Below are 20,736 nucleotides of genomic sequence, written 5' to 3' on the forward strand. Positions count from 1 at the left end.
TCCTTTGTACTTTATTTGAAGCCACTATCTCATGTACTTCTGTGAGCTTTTACAAAAAAAGAAGAAAAAAAATCACCTTTGTCCAGCCGAAGTATTGAATATGACAAGTTGTAGAAAAAAAAAATCCCTACAGTTTGGCACTTGAAAAAATTAAAACTAAGTCAGAAAATCTGGATGGTTTGGCCCTGACAGTTACTCTTACAAATAGATGCTGTGAGGAGTCAGGGTAACAGATTGTCAGGAAGAGTCATGAATCTAAAGATCCTTCAAAATAAGGAAAAGTAAGAAAAGCCAAAAAATACATCATCTTGGTACCAGTGTACTAACTATATAACAAATATGTTAAATTTGCAGATGATAATCATTACAGTATTGAAGAAATATGGACTGTTACATGGTATAAATAACTACTATCCAAAAAGCATCAAACATATGTTTACCACAGCTTTAGACCCTTCAATCCCTCCATGTCTTCTTGCTTCAACGTTTGCTTCCCTGTAACAATTCCCAATAACGGACGTTGCTATGACCCTAGTGATTTCATGTGTGCTATTGTTTCACGGGAGTATTTGTTCAACTAGTTGTGCAGCTATAGGATCGATGACAGTTTTAAATACACATTTTTGTAGTGTCAAAATGTGTTTTCAAAGTTTCCTAATGTAGAAGTCGTGCCACAAACCCATTTTAACATGTCAACAGTTTCAATACATTCACTTTAATAATACACTTCTCTATGGAAAGAACACAAAGACAGTTCAGTTTTGTCTAACACATTTTATCAAAATTTGACTTTGATCATTGATGGATTAGGGTTTTCTTTGGCTAACAGATCTGCTGTACAAATGATACTACAGCAGTCCTTCAAGCTGGATGCTGAAAGCAGGGGTAAAGACAGTGACTCAAATCTAATAAGGAAAGAAGCACACGTAACTGGAACTATCCATGGATATATGGGTTGCTTCCATCTCTTGGCTACTGTCAATAGTGCTGCTGCTTCAAGATCTTGTTTTCAATTCTGCATATAAAATCAGAACTGAGATCACTGGATCGTATGGCAACTCTGTTTTTAATTTCTGGAGGAACCTTCATTCAAGGATACATGCAGCGTAAGGACAGTATCCTTTTTCAATCCCATCAAAAGTGCACAATATTCCAACTTCTCTATATCCTCATCAACGCCTGTTGTATTTTTTTTTTTAAATAGCAGCTATTGTAATGAGTGTTAAAGGCATTTTATAATGATAAATGGGTCAACCAGCAACAAAACATAACAATAACAAACTTTACAAGCACAGCAATATACAAAGCCAAAACTGATAGAAACAAAGGAAGAAACAGACAATGCAGCAACCACGTTTGGAGACCTCAATACCCCACTCTCAACAATGGACAGAGCAACCCAACTGACGATCAGCCAGGAAACAGGAGAGCCTACTAACATTAAAAACCAACCACAACTAAGAAATGTCAACAGACCACTTTGCCCAACCACAGGAGAATACTCAATTTTCTCAAGTACATACAGAAAATTCTCCAAAATAAACTACATGAGGCCATGAGTCAAATCCCAATAAATTTAAATAGATTGAAACCACAGAAATATGTTCTTCCAATCAGAAAAGAATGAAAAGAGAAACCAGTAGCAAGTAACAAGAAACTATAAATCTTCTTGTCTTTGGATTAGGCAATGGCTTCTTAGATATGATATCAAAGCAGGAAAGACAAAAGAAAAGACAAATTGGTGGGACTGCAAATTGGTACAATCTCTATGGAAAGCAGTATGGAGATTCCTTGGAAAACTTGGAATGGAACCATCATCTGATCCAGCTATCCCACTCCTCAGTTTATACCAAAGGACTTAAAAATCAGCATACTACAGTGATGCAGCCACATCAATGTTCACAGAAACTCAATTAACAATAGCTAAGCTATAGAACCAACATAGGTGCCCTTCAATAGATGAATGGATAAAGAAATTGTGGTACATATACACAATGGAATATTACTCAGCCATAAAGAAGAGTGGAATTATGGCATTTGTTGGTAAATGGATGGAACCAGAAGCTATCATGTTAAGTGAAATAAGCCAATCCCCCAAAACCAAAGGCTGAAAGTTCTCTCTGATATGCGGATGCTGACTTACAAGAGGCAGGGGGTCGGGGGTGTGTGTGGGGGGGTGGAATGGAGGTTCATAGGATTGGACAGGGGGGAAATGGGGGAAAGTGAGGGAGGAAGGGGATGGGGAAAACAGTAGAATGAATTGAAGACAACTTTCCTATGTTCATATATGAATACATGACAGTGTAACTTCACATCATGTTTAACCACAAGAATGGGAAATTATATTCCATGTATATATATCAATCTACATTCTACTGTCATATATAATTAAAAAGAACAAATAAATTTAAAACAATTAAAAAAAGATAAATTGGACTTTACAAAAATTAACAATTTTGTACTTCAATGAACACTATCAAGACAAAGACAACCTACAGAATGGATAAAAATATTTGCAACATATATATATGACAAAGGGTTTCTTTTACCTGTCATATGTAAAGAACTCTAAAAATTCAATAAAGGCAACCCAATATTTTTATTTTATTTTTATTTATTTTGGCACCAAGGATTGAACCCAGGGGTACTTAATCATGAAGCCACCCCACTACCTTTTAATTTTTTTTTTTTTTTTTTTTTTTTTTTTTGGAGACAGGGTCTGGCTAAATTGCTTAGGACCTCGCTAAGTTGCTGAGGCAGGCTTTGAACTCATGATTCTCTTGCCTCAGCCTCCTGAGCCACAGGGATTACAGGTACGCACCACTGTGCCCAGCCCAATATTTTTAAATGAGCAAAGGTTCTGACATCTCTCCAAAGAAGATACACAAACTGTAAGTAAAGATGCTCAACATCATTAGCCATCAAGGAAACATAAATCTCAATCACAGTGGGATACAAGTTCACACTGACTGGGATGGCTATTATCACAAAGACAGTAAAAACTATTTCCAAGATGTGGGGAACTGGAACTGTCACACATTGCATAAGTACATAACACATACATAAGTTAGTGACAACTTAAATGTGAAGCTACTTTGAAAACCAGTTTGGCAGTTTCTCAAAAGGTTAAACATAGTTACCATATAACCTAGTAATTCCTATCATAGGTATTATCCAAGAGAACTGAAGTCATCTATCCACAGATAAACTGTACACTGGTAAATATAGCAGCATTATTACTAACAGCTAAAATATGTTAACAACCCAAATGCACGTCAACTAATCAATGGATAAACAAAATGTTGTATACTCTACAAAGGAAATATTCAACCATAATAAGAAATGGACTTTTGATTCACCTTACCATAAGAACACTGAAAACATTATGTAAAGTAAAAGAAGCCAGTCAAAGACCACATATTATGATTACAAGAATAATTAAATAAAAAGAAAGGACAAATCTAGAGTTGGAAAGTGGATTAGTAGTTGTCTAGGGCTGAGATACATGGGATGACTACTAATAGGGATGAGTTTCTTTCTTTCTTTGTGGTGCTGGGGATGGAGCCCAGGACCTTGTGCATGCTAGGTAAGCGCTCTACCAATGAGCTTCAGCCCCAGCCCCGGAATGGGACTCATTAATGGGGGATGAAAATGTCCTAAAATCCATTATAGTGATGGTTGCAAAACTGTGTGACTCTACTAAAAATGAACAGCATACCAAAATGAGTAAATCATATATCTATAAAGCTGTTACATTAAAAGAAACAAAACAATCTAAATACATTACCTTCTTTCTAAGTCTTTCTTAGTGTACAAATGCTAACAGAACAAGTAGGCATCTATTTTCTCTGCTGTAAAAATACTAATGGAGCAAGTGGGCAATCGAGGATTCCCCTGCAACTCTGAAACTTCTAGAGAAAAAGAATGGAAATAAATCATACCAACAAAACCCCATAAATATTATTATGTGGTGGGAAAAAAGAAGGAGGTCAATGTATACTCTAAGGATTTACTGCACATAAGCCAAACTTCATCTCATCTGATACAAAGACTTAAAAACTTTGTTACACTGTTTTGTTACTTTTCAACTGTACTGTTTAGACCTATTTAGCTTTTAACTAGGAGTATGTGTGTATATATGAATGTGTGTGTGGGGGAAACTTTTATAAAACTTAAATTATATTTAAATTAAAACTTAAATTATATTTATATTGAAGTTGTGTTTTTACCATGCACAGGTGAATCTTCATCAAACAGATTTGGTTCTATTTCTTTCAAGGAACTTCTACCTTCAAGTCGGGCAAGGAGCTTATAAAAGAAAAGAGAGAGAAGGAAAACTCGTTTACTTAAAAGATACAAAAATCCTAGAATCTACATTTATAAATTTTCCCCAAAATCCATAAACTTTATAATTTTGAGAACTGGAAAAAATATGAAGATGGAAATATAACTTAGGAGAATATTGTTTGTTTATCCTTAAAGTATTTCACCTCTGTTTATGTATCAAATACTGCTGGCATAGAGCGAGTCTGTGTCCTTGAAGGAATACAGTCAACCTTAGGACATAGGGACAAACTGCTTACTGGAAAAGATTTACCTTGGGTACCCCTTATCATCATCTTACCACACTTGTTACACAATTATCTACTTTAATCTGCCCTATTCTGTCTGGTAGGGAGGGGGCAAAGAAAAAGGGTAGAGGAAAATTTCTTTGAGGAGCTACCACCACTACTTGAAAGTTAAGTAAGAGTACCAGGCATTCAGGACAATGCAGCCAGAGTGCAGAGGTCATAAATAGTGCTGTGGTGGGCAAACTGTAACAGACTTAAACAGCAGAGTTTGTGGTATGCAACAAGCAGGAGGTAGTGCAGTCCTAAAGAAAGAAGTCAGAGCATGGAAGGTCTTAGATGCCAGGTTTAGGAGCTTACTGTTGACGAGAACAAGGGATTTGAAGCTAAATAGTGAAAAGCAATTTCCCATAGTTGGCAGGGTAGATGGTAGGGGCTCCAGATCCAGACTGCTAGGTCCCTTCTCTGGGCCTCAAGATTTCTCCTCTGTAAAGCAAGGATAACAAATGCTAACCCCCTTGGTGAAGACTAAATGTGCTAACAAAGTGTTTGGCATTAAGTAATAAGCACTATGTAAATAGGAACTATGACTGTATTTCAAACAGATTGACCTGGTTACTAGGGAATAGATCTGAGGATGGTGAAACGAGGTAGGGAAAAGAAGGCTAGAGTCTGCCACACTAACTGGAGCAGTGCCTGCACCATGACAGAAGTAGCTAGGATGACAGGAAGCAGAATCAGTGATTTAAATGTCAATGAGAGAAATGTAATCAATGCTAATTCTCAAGTTTCCAGGAAATCAAAACGGATTTGACAATGACTCTTCTATAACAAAAGAAGGGAAAATAAAACATATCACAAATAGGAAGAAAACAATAACCCTTTATTTGCATTTCTTTTTTAATCAAAGGAAAAAACTTCGGAAAGATTTAGTGAAGTGATGAAAAGGTACTACATGTTAATTTGAAAAAAATTTATTTTTCATAGCACCAGGAATACACACTCAATCCCTCTGCACACACTCTGCCACTGAGCTACATTCCCAGCCCTTTCATTTTAAGACAGGGTCTAAGCTGCTGAGGCTGGCCTCAAATGTGTGATCTTCCTGTCTCAGTCTCCCAAGTCATTGGGATTACATGTGTGCACCATCTACATGTTAACAAATATTTGTTGAACTGTACTGTGTACAAAGCAAATACACCTGTACTTACAAATGCAGATGTCCCTACCTGTGCTAGGTAAAATGGAGACTACAAAGATAAAAAAGATAATAAACCTACCCTCAAGGGACCTGCAAGCTAGCAAAAAAAAAGGTAAAAATGCAGTGCTCAGAGTTAGAGCGGTCTGAGAGCATGGCCACAGTGAAAATCATCCTCAGAAAAATATAAAAAACATTACTGACATTGTTTCCTTTTTTCTTGGGGCTTACATTTCCATTGATGGCATAAAAGTTCTGTCAGTACCTAGTACAATCAAGGAAATGGTGTTGAGAAGTAAAAACATATTGTTTTCTTCTCTAGCATGCACTCACAGAACAAAACTAGTTTTAGGTAATTTTATTAAATCATGACCCTTGGTACGCTTTTGAAAATATTCCTTGTGAGGACATGGGAAGCATACTGTAAATAATTCAGCCTTGCCCAAAGACAGGGCTGGTCTTTGTCATTGGCTAATCTCTAAACCCTCAGAATGTCCTGCCTGATTGAGGCATCTTTAGCCTGTAGCCCACATGATACCAGTTCTTGTCTAAGAGACTGGAAGCTGAGGTCAGATGTGTAGGAAGTTAACTATGTCTGTATGGCAGGGCCCCAAGACAGCCTCTGTACACCAGTTATGTGAGTAACCAATGCTGTCCACTGTCACACATCGGTGCTGGGAGAATTTAGCCCTATGCACAACTCCACTGAAAGAGGACAACTGGAAGCTATATGTAGAAGCCCTCTGAACTTTGACCCATGTGTCTTTTCCTTGGTTGATTTTAACCCACATTCTTCTGCTACTGCAAACCATGGCAAGTGCCACAGATGTCAGTGAGTTCTGAGTCCTTCTAGTGACTTACTGAACCTGAAGGTGACTGTGATGGTTAATTTTACATGTTAATTTCACTAGCTGGAAGATGCCCAGATAGCTGCTACTAAAGCATCATTTCTGGGTGTGTCTGTTTCCAAAGACAGCATTTGATCAGCAGATTGAGTAAAAACCAATCTACCCTTACCCCTGTGGGTGGGCACCATCCAATCCTTCAAAGGCCCAAACAGAAAAAGGCAAAGGAAAGGTGAGTTCTTTCTCCTATACAGAGCAGGACATCCATCTTCTCCTGCCCTTGATTCTTGAAATTCTGGGCCTAACATCAGTGCCCCCCACATATGCCAAGGCTTCAGCCTTGAAGTGCGAGTTATCTTCTGACTCCAGCTGAATTATACAACCAGTTTTCACAGACCTCTAGGTTGTTGTCCGCATATCCAGTATGATTCAGCCTCCACATCAAACAAGCCAATTCCCATAATAAATCTGTTATCTATCTATCCATCATATTGGTTGTTTCTCTTTTGGTATCAGAGGTTGAACCCAGTGGTGCATAATCCCTGAGACACATCCCTGGCCCTTTGTACTCTTTATTTTGAGACAAGATCTTGCTAAATTGCTAAGGCTGGCTTTGAACTTGCAATCCTCCTGCTTCAGCCTCTCAATGCACCACTGTGCCCAGCTATTGATTATTTCTTGAACTCTGATTTGTACAATCTATAAAATTCAGTGAACCAGTATTTTCAAAGTTCCAAATCATGATGTGAAATAATTCTTGGGCAAAATATTTACTCAAAGTCCAAGATAAAATTACCCATGAGCAGTGGTACACACCTGTAATACCAGCAACTCAGGAGGCTAAGAGTGGAGAACTGTCAAGTGTGTCAAGCCAGTCTCAGAACTTAGCAAGGCCCTTTCTCCAAAAACAAATAAAGGGCTAGGGATGTAGCTCAATGGTGGTGCACCCCTAGGTTCAATCCCCAGTACCACACATACACACACAAAGTATGAGATGTATCAGTGAATTTAAATGTATGAAAAGATACAATAAAATTTTTTATTGCACACTGCAATTAACCCTTAGAAATACTACCAGGGAAGCTTTGGTGCAGTATTAAAGAAGAATATCCAGTTATCTGAAAAGATCTTGAGTGCTCCTCCCCTTTCCAACTAACATCTCCAAGAAGATAGATGGTCTTCATAGACTTATTTAACCAAAACCACACACTGAAATAGACTGGATACAGGAAATAAACTCAGTTAACTTTTATTAAGCCATACATTAAAGACTTGCAAATACATATAACAATGCACTTCTCTCATGAAATTTGTTTAGGAAAATACAATTATTGTTCATAAATATATATATTAATAATGACATTCAATGGGTTTATCATTGTTACTTGTACATGAAGATAATTTTTAAATTTGTTTCACTGACAGATAATAATCCATATAAACAAATGCTATTTGAAACCTCAATAATTTTTAAATGTTTAATGCAGTCCTAAGACCAAAAAGTATAAGTATAAGGAGTTCCAGGTTTCAGAGTTCAACTTGAAAAATAAGAGAAATTTTCAGACAAGATGGAGCATATAATACATAAAATTATGAAATATCATTAAAAGCTTATACACAAATTCATCAGAATTAACTTAGGAAATTATTCTAATTGTTTACTCTCATTGCTCAAAACATTTTAGAACACTTCCCTCTAAGAATTTGTAATATAGTATTCAAGACAGTATTATAACTTTGTTGATTTGATACTTGGACAAAGATGATATTTTTGTCCTGACTCAGCTAACATGTGTCTGATTTTCTACTGTTATTTGAAAATAAAATTCATTCTCCAAGAAAACTGTACCATTGAATATATTCACAACAATGTTTCACAATTGAAACAAAGCAGAGTATATCAAATACAAAGAGGGTGACAGGACCTGCCAAAACCTGGAATTAGATGTGTCCTTAGATTTAAGCTTAGAAATAATGGATAGTATCACCATTTCATAGAAGTCAGTCTGTGAGATAAGAATTTCCAAACCTAAGTAGAAAATACCCTTAAAATATGGAATATACTTGACTATTGCTACAGAAAATTGAAATTGATGTTGCCCACATTCAAGGAATGGGTCAAAGAAGCCAGGAATACTCAACCTGCAGTTCCAGAAGGGAAAGTAAGTTTGATAAGTGATCATAAGAAGTAAGTTCTGCTTGACATGAATAGTTTAATCCTCTTGGAGACTGACCTATCTAGAATCAGGGCTTGGTGACTACTAGAGTTTGGATCTTCAATGTCCCCCAAAGGCCTTGTGTTGAAGGAATGGTACCCAACCTGTGGCACTACTGGGAGGAGGTAGAACCTTCAGGAGGTGGTGCCTGATGGAAGGAAGTTAGGTTACTGGGGGTGTGCCCGCAAAGGAGATACTGGGATGCTAGTCCCTCCATTTTTGCTTTTTGGCCACCATGAGGTGAGGCAGTTCCTCTGCTATGCCCTCCTACATGATGTATTTGCTTCATTATAGGTCCAAAGGCCACAGGCCAAGCAACTGAAACCTCTTAAACTGTGAGCCAAAATAAACTTTTCCTTCTTTCCGTAACCCTAAATTGCTTAGCTCTGGTATGTTATTTATTTATCTATTTATATATTGACCACTGAGCCACATACCCAATCCCATTTTGGATTTCATTTAGAGAGGCAGGGTCTCACTGAGTTGCTTAGCACCTTGCTTTTTGCTGAGGCTGGTTTTGAACTCAAGATCCTCTTGTCTCAATCTCCCGAGCCGCTGGGATTACAGGAGTGCACCATCATGCCTGGCTTCAGGTATTTTATTATGGTGATAGAAGCTGATTTAACAGTGATGGCAGCTGTTAGGATAACTCAGATACAGTGGGGGTTTGGCTCCAGGAACCCATGGAAACCAAAATCCATGTGTGCTCAAGTCCCTTATATAAAATGGCATAATATTTGCACAGTCTACCACATCCTCTTGTATACCCGAAATCATCTCTAGATAACTACAATCCCTAATAACAATACAAAGCCTACGTAAAGCATGGTTTGGAGAGTAATGGTATGAAAAAAGATATGTACATGAATAGTACAGATGCAGTTATTTTTCCAAATATTTTTGATCCATGGTTGATCTAATCCATGGAAACAGAACACACAAATATGGAAAGTTAGCTGTACTTCTTGATTCTTGATTCCTTAAGTAAACTTTCTGAGGTGGAGCTTCCTAACTAGGAAAGGACACACAATGGATACTAATATTGTTCACTAATAAATATGGCATTTAGATTGTGAATCAGTATCTGCTAGGTTTCATTACTATAACAGCTATCTAATAACAGAAACTATTTGTGTTTATGGTGGTATCAGCAATACATTATATACACTATCACCTTTGACACATTATCCAATTTGTCATTATTCAATTTTTCATACAAGAAAACTAGTAAATTCCAGAGTCCGAATTCAACCAAGATCCTGCTGACTCCCAAAGCCTGGAATATCCTACTACGCCATCCAACCCCAGAGTCACAGTCACAGAATCTAACCAACTCTGAGTATAGGAACTAAACTGAATTTCTGGACCTATTATGCCGCAGGTGAAATCCGACATCCTATGTAAGCAACTAACTGCTTTGAACCATCTCCTAGTGTAAACTTTAATGCCAACAAAGAGCCCAGCATTACTGGAGCAAGAATATAGTCTGCAAAAGGGGTAATACTCAGTTATACAGATATTATCAGTAAACATGTCATGCAAGTCAAATGGGTTCTAGGAATGAGGCAGGTGTTGGGATATGCAGATGTAGCGGAAATAGTTGCTGTCCTCCAAGAATTTAATGGGGAGACTCAAAGGGCTAAAAAAAAAAGCATAATAAAATTATGTAGGAGCTATAATAGAAGTATACATAAGGCACTGTGAAAACAAAAAAGGGATGGTCAGTTCTAACCTGTGTTAAGGCATCTTTAATTTTGAATGAGAGGTTTAACACATAGTGTATTTCTTTCAGTTACATACAGTAGTCTCCCTCATGTATGGTTTTAGTTACCTGTGGACAACCAATATCTGAAATTTAAATGGAAAATTCCAGAAAAAAAATCTAACCACCTGTTATCAGTTCGACTGTAATCCTTGAACACAAAGCCCAAGAATAGTGATGCTGGAAAATCGTATAAGTCAAAGAGAAACATTAAAATGCTTCCTTTAAGTGAAAAGGGGAACATTCTTGACTCAATAAGGAAAGAAAAAATATGACCAAGGTTGCTAAGACCTCTGGTAAGAATGAACCTCCTAGCTATCAAACTGTAAAGAAGGAAAAATAAATTTGTGCTAATTTTGCTGCTATACCTCAACCTACAAAGTTAAAGCCAAAGTGCATGGTAAGTGCTTAAGATGGAAATGGCATTAAATTTGTCAATGTGTGTATAGAGAAAAAAGAGCAATAGGGTTCTGTAGTATCTGTGGTTTCAAGCATCCATCGGGGGTCTTGGAATATATCACCCATCAAAATGTACATTGATGGTGAAATAATTCCTTCTATCTGGAATCGTCTCACTCTATTCCTTCAATTAAATCCCTTAAGGTCTAGCTACTGAATGAATGAAAATTCCATGCATTCTCAAGGCCTCATCCTTCCATGAGGCTATTTCCTTACTTAAGAAGACATTACTAAGATAGGCACAGTGGTGGTGTGTATGTAATCCCAGCTATTTGAGAGACTGGGACAGGAGGATCATGATTTTGAGGCCAGCCTAGGCAACACAGTGAGACCCCCCATCTCAAAAAACAAACAAAACAGGTCTCCTTTATCTGAAATGTAAACACTTTAAAGGAAAAGGATCTTGGCTCACCACCCCCAATTCCATAATGCAATGCTTGGCAAAAACTTAGCTTCTACCTGCTAATTTAAAGGTAAAGAGAGCACTGGCAGGTAGAGCTGGGGAAAGAATGGAGACTATAAAGAATCTCAAACTATTTATTATGTGATATATCATGTTTGGATAATCTATGCAAACATCTATTAAATAAAAATCAAGAAGTATTCTTATGGCTATCATCAAGGTTCTTAATACACACTGACAAAAGTCCATTTTAGAGGGAGTGTATCTTTAATGACGGTTAAATAGAACACATATCACATAGATTTTTTTAAACCTAATTTAGTTATGGAAACACCTTTACATTAAAGGAAGCACTTTACTGCTTATCCTAGAGCAAGAAGAGCACTTAAAATGAACCAGAAATGAATGACATTAAGGCAAATGTGTATATAAGACTCACTGGTTAAAGGCTTATTCCCCTCTCCTTTCACCTTTGGTGATTAAATCTGTTTGCAGATGGACCCCTTCGGTAGTCTCAAACCAGTATCAACAGTATAAAACACTACCTAAATAAGCAAACATCCAGCTGGGGGTGTAGCTCAGTGGTAGAGTACCTACTTAGCATGCAACAGCCACTGGGTTTGATCCCCAACATCACACCCAGAAAAAAAGCAAACATCCTAAATCAAATATTCACAACCCTACCTATAAGAGGCCCCACCGAATCAATTCTTAGTAGTTTTACTACTGATATGCAGAGGAAATTACTTTAAGAAAAATATGTATACAAACAGTAACACAAGGTTATATGCATAAGAGAAGCAGCTGGGATGAATAGGAAGGCAAGTGGAAGAAGCGTTAATATGAATATAACCAAGATAAGGTTTGGTCCTCAGCATGGACATTCCCTAGAATCAGAGGACAATTCATCAGTCACTCTGATTCAGATACCCTTCAGGGCATAGGATTAGGCTTGACCCTTGAATCAAGCATTTGTCTAAACCATACGGAAAAAGCAACTGTTATTTCATAATCCATGATTAAATTTTATTGTTTCTAAGTATATTCCTAGAAAGACTGCTGCTTTCATAATTACTTTTTGTTTTGTTTTTTTTTTTATTTTTTATTTTTCAACGTTTATTTTTCAGTTCTCGGTGGACACAACATCTTTGTTGGTATGTGGTGCTGAGGATCGAACCCGGGCTGCACGCATGCCAGGCGAGCGCGCTACCGCCTGAGCCACATCCCCAGCCCCCATAATTACTTTTTAAAAAGAGAAATAATGCTATTTGAAAATGAAAAACAGATACATAAAAAGTCAAGCACAAATTATTATACATACCTAATTAAGCAGTATTAATTTATAACAGAATTTATAAGAACAAAGTTTAAACTTAAGAATTTATAACAGGGCTGGGGATGTGGCTCAAGCGGTAGCGCGCTCGCCTGGCATGCGTGCGGCCCGGGTTCGATCCTCAGCACCACATACCAACAAAGATGTTGTGTCCGCCAAAAACTAGAAAATAAATATTAAAAAATTCTCTCTCTCTAACTCTCTCTTTAAAAAAAAAAAGAATTTATAACAAATTAATAATTCCAGTAAGTGCATACTTAAGATTCCATCAGGAAGTATACACTCTGCTTCAAAACTTCATTTGGACAGAAAAAATCATCTATATGCAAGTTCATAGCAAGAGATGGGAAAGCACAAAATCAAAACTGCAAAAGCTTTTGATGGCTGAATGCCACTATCCCACTTCCACTTGTAAGGGAGAAACTTCGATGGACAAACACTTCTGGTGTATTCTCCCATCCTCTCTCTAATGTCTCCAAGAAAGGATTCTTCTAATGGGCAATACTAACAGCAGGAATTAAGACATGTGCTGATCTGCTCCTTCCTCTTTGACAGCTTGCCTGCATGAAGGACACATTCTCCTAGGTTCCTTCAGTCCTAAAGTTAACAAAGGCAGGTTCTTAAGAGGGAAGAGAAGCAGCCTGGTGACTCACACCTGTAATCCTGGCAGCTCTGGAGGCTGAAGCAAGAGGATGATGAGTTCAAAGCCAGCCTCAGCATCAGCGAGGTGCTTAGCAATTCAGCAAGACACATCTCTAAATATAATACAAAATAGGGCTCAGGATGAGGCTCAGTGGTCAACGGCACCTGAGTTCAATCTCTGGTTAAAAAAAAAAAGTGAAGAGAACTGTGTGTGTGTGTGTGTGTGTGAGAGAGAGAGAGAGAGAGAGAGAGAGAGAGAGAGAGAGATGGTATTGGTGGTGCTGGGGATTGAACCCAGGACCTTGTACATGCTAGACAAGCACTTTACCAACTGAGCTATATCCCTAGCCCCAAAGAATTTTTTTTTTTTTTAAGGAGACATGTGATCAACAGTGAGGGGTCCATAATGAAGAGGACATAGACGCTGCACTAGAAACTCAAATGTCACTCATAACTATGACAGGGAGAGGAGGGGAGGGAAAGGAAACGGTAGTACTGGGGGCTGAAATGGAGAAAACTAAATATGTTAAAGTGAACCTCACAATTATGAGTAACTATGATGCAATTAAAAAGAAAAAAAAGAGGAGCTGGGGATGTGGCTCAAGCGGTAGCGCGCTCGCCTGGCATGCGTGCGGCCCGGGTTCGATCCTCAGCACCACATACCAACAAAGATGTTGTGTCCACCAAAAACTGAAAAATAAATATTAAAAAAAAAAAATCTCTCTCCTCTCTCTGTTAAAAAAAAAAAAAAAGACTGGGAGACAAGAAAGTGGAGGCAGTAGAAATAACTGCTGCCTCACGGAGCACAGGAATGGAACTAGGAGGGGTATGGCATCAAGGGAGGTCTTTCCTGGATTTTGTTTTTACCTACTGTACCGGGATCCTGACAGGAAAAAAACTGATAAGTAGAAGATACAGAAGACAAAAAATGACCATGAGTGGGACTAACAGTAGGAGTGATGTCCTTGAGGAGGAGAGTGGAGGGATGAGAGCCTCACCACAAGGAGAGAAGCCACTTTCAGGAGTGACACTCACTGTTCTATTTTAAAGGGAGGGAATTCAAGAAAATCAGTATATAAAATCTATCTATCTAGGTACATATATACATATATAGATTTTTTTTCAATAGAGATTTGATGAGAAAAAGCAGGAACTTAGATGAAAAAGCAGGAACGTAGACTTCAGAGCAAAGAAAATGACTAGAGACAAGGAGGGACATTACATAACAAAGGATGAAGCCACCATAAAGAAGTATCCAACTCGCCCTCAAGATACAGCAGCAAAACTAACAGGGCTGAAAGGAGAAAGCCAAGTCCATAATTTCAGCTGCAACTTGGACACTGACTTCTCAGCAACGGACAGGACTACCAGATAGACAATCAGCAAGGATACACACTCCAACTGGCTCTCACATACAGAACACCCCACCTACTAACAGCAGAACACACAACTTTTTCAAGCATCCATGGAACAAATTCATTGACAGAAAATATCCTGGGCCTTAAAACATAACAAATTTCAAACAACCAAAATCATAAAAAGTGTGTTGTGACCATATTGGAAACAAACTAGAAATCAGTATCAGAAAGACTACAGGAAAAATTAAGGAGTTCTTATCAAATATCTTGTATTCTCTCAATGACACGAGGCAAGGTAGAAAGAAGAGGGGAGAAGACAGAGAAAGGAATGAAACTAATAACTGAGTGCCCACTGTAGGACAAATACTGTGCCAAACATGGCACCAACCCAACAGATAGCCAAGTTTGCTCTCAAGAACCTTCTATGCCAAGGATGGGAGTTAGAAAGAGTGACAACATAAAAATGAAACAAAATGTCAGGTGTGTTTAGTGTTAATATAGAAAGAAGAATGAGGGAGAAAGTAGCAGACAAAATCACAAAGGCAGGAGAGGAGATCAGAGGTGCTCTGTGTAGTACACATGGGTAAGTGGAAAGGTGGAACCAGAGGTCAGCAGGAGGCCCCTGCAATAAAATGGGGGCTGCAGTGAAAGGGTATAGGAATGGCTGCAGTAAAGCAGAGAGAAGTGTTGAGGGTATGGCAGATAGGATTTTCTGATGAAGTGGAATGATCCAAGAGAAATGCAGACTCTAGGACAATTCAAGTCGTCTGGTTATACTCCAGGTAGAATGAAGTTGCCGTTTTATGGGACGGGAAGATCTGAGGAGAAGGTTGAGGTGTGAGTGTATACGTGGTAAATCAAGACTTCGGATAATGCAGTGTAGTTTTAATTAATGTAGTTTCAAGTTTTTAGCTTCTCCCATTTTCTTAATTTTGAAAAAAATTAAAACTTACAAACTGTTAGGATTGTATGAACACCCATATCCCTTTATCTAGATTCACTAGTTGCTAATATTTCACCAAATCTGCTTGAGCTTTTTCTTTTGCTGAACCACTTCCCCTCACATACTTATATCTCTTCAAAAAAGACATTCTCCAGCATAACCACATTACAATTGTCACACTCATTATTACATATAGTACTCTTCTCTGATATACATTTCTTTATAATTTTCCTGGAGCCAAGATTCAACCAGGGATGAGTGTGTTCAGTTTGGGAAGCCTAAGAAGCATACATGTGTGGCTGTGTCAAGAAAATAGAATATATGCATTTGGAATTCAGGGATAAGGTCAGATTTGAAGATACATTCCATAGTGAGAATATGAATTACTTAGGAAATGCCGTTGGACTGGGTGCCCATTTGAAGTTAATAATTATAAATTTAAGGTGAAATGTGTCTGTTGAGTTATGATTTTCTCTAGTAATAATAAGTTGAATGGGCAGAGACACAGTGACAATATGCCTAACCATGGTTAGCTTAAGTAGGTTAGAGGTAAAAAGAAGCAAGGAAACTGACAGCCCCTTTAATGGAGTGATTGTAACAACAGAGCGTGGGTTCTGTTCTAGATGAGAAGGAAAGCAAAGATTGGAGGTGATAAGCATTGTTCTAAAAATCTATGATTGTAAAAAAAAAATACTACTTTAAAATAAATGTTAAATATTTGTCATATTTAATGTTTGCCTCTGGCAAAGAGGCCATCCCATATTTAAGAGAAGAAAATCTGTCAACATTATCAAAATTTATTTTTACTATACAAAACTGTATTTAGTGGAAAGGACACAAAATATAGAAACCACCTCCTAGAGGCAGAGCCTAAAAGAAAATAGGAAAGCAGGCTTCCACCCTCTTTTACAAAGGTAGAAGCAGAGTTTAATGATATCTTAATCACAAAGCTTGTTCCTGGCAAAAACAAGACTAGCACTAAAGTCTCTGAACTTCCAAGTCCAGCACTATCCATCTTGGCTTCCAAAATATGTTGTCAGAAAACTTCTGGAAAAACATATAAATATTCACAGGGTTATCCTTGGTAATTGGGGTTGTGGAAGTATAAGTTTCCCACTTTTTATTTTAGTACTACTGAAATTTTTTGTAATGAAGATGTACTACTTTAATAACAGGGTGGTTAGTAAAATGAAATTAAAAAAAAATGGGAGTTCATAACCCACTTGAATCAATCTGTGAAATATGGTATATTAAGAACTATGTAATGTTTTGAACAACCAACAATAAAATAATTAAAAAAAAAACACTATTATGCCATGCATAGCAACCAAAACTAGGCAGACACTTGCAACTTTTAATTCAGCAATTATTGTGTCCTTGGCTGCTACATCCTGCCCTTCCCCCTTCAGCCCACCTGTTTCCCACCTTTTGGTCACCCCATTCAGCATTTTCTAGGTCCAGTCACACACTCTCAAGATAAGGGGAAGAGGGCAGAACAAAGACAGCCTAGGACATATAAAAGGGGCAGAATACCTCGCTTCTTGGGATACCAGCAATGGTCCCCTTCTCCCTCCTGGGAGAAGTCCTCTTTTTAAACTAAACCCTGTTTGCCTCTGCGTGCTTCTCTAATGTTCAAACTTCAACATGTGAGGAAGCAGAACTTGTCACGGATAGATAACCGTCGGTATCCGTGTCACTTCAAATGGTCATCAAGGCTTCAGCCATCTCCTGCAATTAGTCTTCCATGAAGCCAGCCCCTCTACTGAACAGCATGCTTTTACTGCATGTACTGTAAATTTTAAGGCAGTTAGTTCTTTGGTGCAGAAGCTGTCTTTTTCTGTTTCTTACCCCTACCACTTGGCCACTGGTTAACACAAGTAAGCAGTCAACATTAGGTTTGATCCGTGAATAAATTCTTGCAGGACTGAAACGGCTCGTGTGGCTCTGGAGCGTAGGGGGATAACAGGGACCGGTGCCATGAGCACAGGCAGGGGACTAAGGAGACAGCATTGGTACCAACACAGCCTCCAGCCGCTCCAACCGGGAAGGCCTTTTGCTCGCTCCCTTGCCCAGTGAGAGGTCTCTCACAGCGGCTCATCTGCGGCGGCCCGGCGCCGCGCGCAATGGGGAAAGCCCTCCTCCGCCTGGCGCGGACTCCGGCCCGAGCCGGCGGGGCTGCGGGGAGAGGGAGCGGGCGCACGAGCGCCTCCCCCAGTGCCCGCGAGCCCCGCCCGCCCGGCGCCCCCGCCCGGGACTCTCACCTCGGTCCCAGACTCAGCCCTATGGAAGTCACTGCACATCGCCCCGGAAGCCTGGCTCACCGGAGACTCAACTTTCCCGCCTGCGAGGCCATTTACCGACCGGGCGGGACACGCAGCCAGTCAGGACGAGAGCGGCCGTGCGCACCGCGCAGGCTCTTGGCCCCAGGGCGACGAGCGCCTGCGCCGTGAGGCTGCAGGCGCTCCGGGTGGCGTCATCCTCCCGCGCCCCCGCCGCGCCCTCCGGTCTCCTGGGAGACCGGAAGTCGGCTGGTGCCTTTATCTCCTCAGACCTGAGCTTGGGCTCCTTTCTGAGAGGCAAAACTGGTGTCATGTGTATTTGATTTTCTTAACTATTAAAATGCACTTATGGAGCAGGCAGCCGAATTTGTCCACTCAGGCTAAGGCTAAGGTGGCTGTGTGTGAAATTGGCGGTTGGTTCTGGGGAAAGTAAATTAAAAAGCTGTCACTGTGGCCCCAGCCGCCCCTCGGTTAGCGCGTGCCGCGTGCCGACGGTCCACAGATATGCGCGAGCCGCCGCGGGGTCGGCCCTCCGCTCCCCCTGGCCTGACTCTCCTGCGGTCTGAGCGGAACTAAGGATCGCGACAGGGTCCACACGGTGCCTGGGCGCCGCCCGCCCGGAGGCGGGCGTTCTCCCACCGGCGTTTCACAGATGAGCAACGGGCACAGTTCTGGGCTGTGTTACGTGGTTGACAAGATTGTGACAGGTTAAAAGAATGTGGGGGAAACACGCAGACCACAGGGGCAGGGGATTCCGTAAATAGGCCTGGCCGGAAAACAATTGGCTGCGAAGGAGACAACACCTGAAACTGTGTGTGCGTGTGCGTGCGTGTGTGATCAAGGAAGTCTTGAATTTTTATTCTAGTTCGTTGCCCACGGCACGTCATACATATATGGTGCATAACTTGTATTTTTTAAAGGAAAAGACCAGGGTGTGTCTCCATGCTGGCAGGGAGCGCTTGGGGGACTGGGTGGATGAGCGCGCGATCTCCAGCTGGGCACGGTGGCACACGCCTGTGACACCAGTGAGGCCACCCTCGGCAACTTGGCAAGACCATGTCTCAAAATAAATGTGCTCAGCAGTAGAACTCCCGGGGCCAATCCCCAGGGACACACATGCACACCTCAGGAAGTCCCCGATGGAGAAAGCGTGGAAATCAGCTTTAGGTAAGAGCGGATGCCGTTTTCATAAAGGTGCAGATGCAGGTAAATTGCAGGTAGGACGCTCTAAGAGATTGAAAAATTCTAGTCGGAGGACTTGTTTTTTCTGGAAAGCAAGAAAGCAGGGTCATGTTCTGAGCCAAGTGAAAGTCTTCATGTGAAAAATTAAGGTGCACAACCAAGTCAAATACCAAAATGAATGTCACCCTGCCCACGGGCTCCACTAAAATCCTTCCCCAGGAAACCATCCTTGGTCCATTCTGGTACATAGGGAGTGGGTAAGGGGAGACTGAAGTGTTATACGTGTGTTGGGGGTGGTGCTGGGGATGGAGCCCAGGGGTTCACACATGTTATAGGAGCACTCCACCACCAAGCTACAACCTCAGCCCAAAAGCACGACACTAATTAATATAAAGGATGGCAGTAATTATTTTAACTAGGAAATTTTTCCTGCTGTACTCATCTATAATCTCATTCAATACTCAGTATCTTAGAACTATTCCTTTTGCACAGACCTTCTCTCCTCAATCAGAGTTGTGTATGTAGTCTGGTTTCACACAATGACATACATCATCTAACAGTGGCACTTCTTAGAACCTATCCCCACTGTTCAGTGGCACATGACCGTACTAGAATTAGCCATCAGTGGCAAGATGACTCATGGACTTTTGGAGTGGAAAAGCCTTATGCAAAGACATAAGCATGTTCTTATGAAATGTTTTCATCAGTCATCCCAAAGTTGCTCATTATATAAACCAAAATGTTTTTAATTACAAGTCACAGAAAACCCAACACTAAACAATAAATGACATTTATTGAGTCACAAAACAAAGTCCAGAAGTAGGATAGGCTTCAAGGTTATTTTAGTTGAGAGGCTCAGTTAGGCAAACATGAATGGAGTTTATCTTTTCTCTTGTAAGATGCATAGTCTCTACCTGGCTCTTCTAGGGTGTGGACATACCCAAGACATTGACAATGATCAGGGACCCAGCATGGGTTAGTTAGCTTAGTCCTGAATCATATGACCCTCTTCTAGATCCAGGGGTAGAGATCTATTCTTTCAAAACATATAGGCTCTGTGGAAAGCTATGGATAACAGCAGATTTCAACAATGACATCAAAATCCATATGGTTAGCCTGGAGCAGAGCATGATTAGAAGCAGGGGAGGAAACCTCTGTTTTCACTGCACCCTCCATGATGAGAACCCAAATACCCAAAGCCATATGTAGGTTACCTCCCTCTTCCATTCCACTCCCTTCACTACAAAGTAGATCCTTCCTCACAGCAAGTCGATATTCGAGAAAAAAGGCTCTACAATGGAGTAGCTGTTCTAGGCTAAAAGATTTTCTTATTTCCCACACTGTTCCTAATGAAGATTACATGTCAACTGAACCAGCTTAATCCATTAAGTGCACAGCTGATTGTGTGGGCTTTCAACATAGTTTGAAAGTACTTCAGTTTTAATGCTCTGAAAATGTCACTTCTAGTTTAAAAGTAAGTCTGAGGAACCCTCATAAATGGTTGGTAGAAATGCGATTATATGATCTTTTTGGAGGGGAATTTGGTGA

General features: G+C 39.9%; 1 protein-coding gene across 2 annotated transcripts in view; it reads right to left on the reverse strand.

Annotated features, from left to right (window-relative positions):
- Window positions 1–18,148, reverse strand: part of XRCC2 (X-ray repair cross complementing 2) — a 106,562-nt gene extending 88,414 nt beyond the window's left edge. For both annotated transcript variants that reach the window (XM_081287870.1, XM_081287869.1), the window contains exons 1-2: window positions 17,989–18,148; window positions 4,230–4,308 (exon numbers count right to left, since the gene is read on the reverse strand). In XM_081287870.1, the coding sequence (XP_081143996.1) occupies window positions 4,230–4,308; window positions 17,989–18,027 (118 nt within the window). In that variant the 5' untranslated portion in view covers window positions 18,028–18,148. The remainder of the gene's footprint in view (window positions 1–4,229; window positions 4,309–17,988) is intronic.
- Between the last annotated feature and the right edge of the window lie 2,588 nt (window positions 18,149–20,736).

The sequence above is a fragment of the Spermophilus citellus genome (genome assembly GCF_964194105.1).
Source record: "Spermophilus citellus genome assembly, chromosome: 3".
NCBI classification, from domain to species: Eukaryota; Metazoa; Chordata; class Mammalia; order Rodentia; family Sciuridae; genus Spermophilus; species Spermophilus citellus.